The sequence below is a fragment of the Wolffia australiana genome, chromosome 9, assembly GCF_029677425.1.
Source record: "Wolffia australiana isolate 7733 chromosome 9, ASM2967742v1".
NCBI classification, from domain to species: domain Eukaryota; kingdom Viridiplantae; phylum Streptophyta; class Magnoliopsida; order Alismatales; family Araceae; genus Wolffia; species Wolffia australiana.
Genome location: NC_135843.1, coordinates 631,001 through 635,482, shown reverse-complemented (window position 1 = coordinate 635,482; position 4,482 = coordinate 631,001). Strand labels below are relative to the sequence as shown.

The 4,482-nt window shown below is 38.8% G+C and overlaps 1 protein-coding gene across 1 annotated transcript; it reads right to left on the bottom strand.

Moving 5' to 3' along the window:
• Positions 1-384: 384 nt before the first annotated feature.
• Positions 385-3,222, bottom strand: LOC144707829 (histone H2A variant 1-like). Its single transcript, XM_078581077.1, has 4 exons — positions 3,108-3,222; positions 2,237-2,274; positions 2,007-2,120; positions 385-928 (listed from the first exon to the last, which is right to left on the bottom strand). Exons 3-4 carry the CDS (start codon positions 2,109-2,111, stop codon positions 632-634), a joined length of 402 nt encoding a protein of 133 aa, XP_078437203.1. The 5' UTR covers positions 2,112-2,120; positions 2,237-2,274; positions 3,108-3,222; the 3' UTR covers positions 385-631.
• Between the last annotated feature and the right edge of the window lie 1,260 nt (positions 3,223-4,482).

The window sequence follows — 4,482 nt, the reverse complement described above, 5'->3', positions numbered from 1 at the left end:
CGGGTAGAGGAGTCTCCAAGTTTTTCATTAAATCATGCAAGTCCTTTTTTTCATATTTAATGAAACCCCACAAAAAAAATAAGATGCTAGATCAGCATTCAGAAGAACAGAGAGCTAATGAAACCAGAAGATTAAAGGATTGAGGAAGATCCAAACATTATTTCATTTTTAATAAAAGAAACCTCAAGAAGAAGAAGATGCTATATCTACATTCACAAACAATGAGCTAATAAAATCATGCAAAACCTTTTTTTACAAATTAAATGAAAATCTGCATGAAGAATAAGATGCTAGTTGAATAATTACAAGCTCAGAGCTGATGGAAATCAAAGATTCAATAAATGAGAAAGCCCCAAATTTCTTTAAGAAGAAGATGGAAAATAGTTTAATTAAGAAGGTTTACTAAACTCCATTCCTCCCCAAGCTCATCAAAGAGAAAATACACAAACCATCAACCAGAATTTTAACACAAGGAAGGTGGAGAGGCTTAGAAAGAAAAAGAAGCTAGATTTGCAGAGAAATCTTAGTTTTCTTGATCTTGACAGGTTAAGAACACCATACAAGGAGGGAGATTGAGTACAAAGGAGAACAACAGGGTCAGCTACGAACTAAGAACTGTTCTTCAATTCAACTACTCTTTACCAGACTTGTTGATGAGAGATTTGTGGATGTGGGGGATGACTCCACCGCCGGCGATGGTGCCCTTGATGAGCGTGTCGAGTTCTTCGTCTCCTCTAATGGCGAGCTGGAGATGGCGGGGAGTTATCCTCTTCACCTTCAGATCTTTGCTCGCGTTGCCGGCCAATTCGAGCACTTCGGCTGTCAAGTATTCCAGGATCGCCGCGGAGTAGACCGCCGCCGTCGCTCCGACTCTGCCATTTGCTGCAATTCTTGATTTCAGCTGACGATGAATTCTTCCCACTGGAAACTGCAGCAAGGTTTTTGTTCAGCGAATGTAATCTTATATTCTGATTTTTTGATAAATAGGTGTGAAGATTACGAATGAAGCCAAGTTGGATCTTCAAATCCTAGAATTTTAGAGGTCTGGGGACTGCAGGAATATTCATTCAGATTTGTAATAATTTCTGCCCAGTGTAAAAATACGCTTTAGATATATTGGATTTTGCCATTGAGCTTAAATCTGTGAAAATGGAAATTCGCGAGAAAAGTAATAATAAATGCAAGGTCGAGCGAAAGATTTTGAGGGACACGGGGAATTTTAGAAATCTTACGTCAGGTTTTGATAATACGTTTTTTGTTGAGATGATATTTCAGAACAGTAAACAGATTATCAGAATGAAGAATGAGATTCATGTATTCAAAGGGATAGGAAACTTTAATAATCTTCAATAACATATAAATATATGGAAAGGAATTTTCCAATAGATTTTGATACATCTGATTGGACCAACATGATAAATCGAAAACTACAGAATAGTACCTTTTCAAATTTTGAATTCTACTTTATGAGATTTCATCCACGAGAATTTTATTAACAAAGATGAGATTGAGCTTGAAGAATTTTTAAGGAAACTAAAAACTTAAAAAATATACGGTAAATTGTTAGGTATATCTTATTCTAATGTGAAGAGATACCCAGAAAATAGGAATCCAAAAGAATATTTGAAATAGAGATCAAGCTTAAAGAACTTGAACAGCACGTAGAGTTTCAGAATTCTTCCGCTACAGTATGTTTTCTGTATCAAGTGAAAGTCTCTGAAGGTAAACCCAATAAAAAGTCCAAAAAAAAGAGATCGAGCTTCAAGGACATGAAGAAAACAAAATATTTCAGAAATCTTTAGTTTGACACTGACATGTTGTCAAAATAATATATCCAAACAGAAAAGTCCAAGAATAGATTCTTAAAAAAAGAGAGGTCACGTTTCCAGAACACCAAAAACTTCAAATAGATTAAATGAAATGAAATATTGGACAAAGTAATGCCGATGAGATTATAATTAAAAAATAAATAATCAAATAAAAGAGATTCAAGAGAAAATCAACACCTGAAGACCGGCACGGGACGAACGAGAGGTGGGTTTTTTCTTGTCCTTGTCTTGATTCGCCATCGTCTTCCCCGCCACAAGACCTTTCCCACCCTTTCCAGCCATCTTAAATCCCTAGAAAGCAAACCCACGTCTAGAAATTCAATGTTTGTTCGATTCAATTGAAGAAAAAACCTATATCATTGAGGAAAATATAGATCGAGAGAATGAAAGATTAATAAATCAATTACCTTAACCTTGATGGAAGAAAATCGACGGCAGCTCTGATCTAAAGAGAGAATGTGGAAGAGTTTCAGTTAGAGATAGAAATTCCGGAATGAGAAAGGTTTATCAGTAGATGAAGGTTGAAAAAACCCTATAAAAAAGATGATTAAAAACAACTTTGAAAATAAAGGAGAAGGACGAACGATTTCGAAAGATGCGACACGGGCTTCTTCATGAGGATAACATTAAAGAAACCCTATACGTGGAGAAGATGAAAAACCACCTACAACGACAAAGCGAAGAAGATGGATTGCGAACATACAGGGAGGAAGAAAATCGAAAGCGGCTGCAATCGAGGGAGAGAGGTTATGGAATGAATTTGGGTTTTTTAGGAGGGGAAGAATAAAAAACACACTATAAAAGATGAAAGCAACCAACAAAATCAAAACGATAAGTTTGAGAGCGAGAATCAAAGAGTTTTACTATGAATAAATGAAGACGATGGAGACAGATAATAATATTGTCCTTGACGGAAGAAAATGGATCGAGAAAGCCAGATTGACTCCGGAATGAATTGGGTTTTTGCACGACATAAAGATTCAAAAAACCCTACAACAGGAGAAGATTAAAACAAACAACATAATCAATGACTTTCAATCATGAATGGAGGAAGACGACGGAGGCTGGTAATTACCTTGTCCCTGACGGAAGAAAATGGATCGAGAAAGCGAGATTGACTACGGTATGAAATGGGTTTGTTCAGGACGAAAATATTAAAAAAACCCTACAAACGAAGAAGATTAAAATAGCCAACAGAATCAAAAACGAGGAAATTGATCGCGAGAATCAATGACTAAAAAACATGAACGGAGGAAGACGACGAAGGCAGACAATTACCTTGTTCTTGACGGAAGAAAATCGATCGAGAGAGCGAGATTCACTACGGAATGAAATGGGTTTGTTCAGGGGGTAGAAATTTAATGGCGGCAAGAGGAAAGGCGGTAACTTTTCGCCAGCCGAAATCCAAATTTAGAATTCAAAAAAGTTTCGCAAGCAACTCTCCCTCCATTTGTCCTGCTTACCGCTCGCGCTTTAGACGGATGACGATGACGTCATGATATATATGTGGAAAAATTAAATGCACGAGTGAAATAATACTTACATTTCATGGTTATTTTTTTTAAAATCATATTTTCCTATGTTTCCCTTGTGGGTAGGGAATGGCACGTCCAGGACGTGACACCCCGGACAAGACGGGACGGATAACGATCCGCGACAGCCGGTGACGTGACAAAAGTTTCGTCACGTCACCATCCCGTCACACATCTGAGGATTTCAGAGAAATCCATCATGTTCACGTCATCGTCATGGTTTGCGGCGTCCCCGTCACGTCCCTGTCACCGGACGGCGTCACCATCACGTGTGACAGGAAAAACAACCATGTGGAGGAGAGAGAATTGGAGGGGCATATCTCCAATTATCTTTGGACGGCATCCTTTTGTGCGCGTGAATTAATGCAGGGACTTTTCTGCAAAATGCCAAGAAATCGAGTTAGCGACACCACGTGGCAAATTCTCGGTGATCGAAAAGCTTCAATCTAATGATTTTTAAGTTTTTTTGGCCATTTTTAAAAATCTGTCACGTCTGTCATCCGTGATGGCTGTCCCATCACGTCAGTCGTCTGAGGCCCCCCTTCACCATTACGTCACCATCACGCCCAGTTCGTCATCTGCCACCGTCACCGTCACGGGCCCCTAATTTTGTCACTGTCACCGTCACATCATCAGTCACGTTGTCGTCACCGTGACGTGTGACGTGACGGATGACGGCTGTAATTGCCTACTCTACCGCCACCCCTCTGTGTTCTCGTCCCTCTCAATCTAAGTTCTGTAATTGCCATCCTTCCTAAATCCCACATATGGGACAGCTTTTTTGTCACGTAGAAAGACAATTTTATGTCTCATCATTCGTCTGACCTTCGAATGGGACTAATTTTTCATCCTTAGACAAAATAACTGTCCCATCTGCATAAGTGCACCATACTCATGGAGCTTCAAGTCCTCTCATAGACAATACTTTAAGGAGTGGATCATTTTGATGTTCTCTGCAGGAGTTTCTTATATTTTCATACTTCAAAATACCAAATATTAAAACCTGGATTGGATGGCTAAGCCTTGGTTCCCAACGTAAGGGTGTTCCCTATGTTTATGAGAGAACATCGATTAGATCAAAACTAATTGATTCCCATTTCTAAGGCTGGTGTTTCATGATG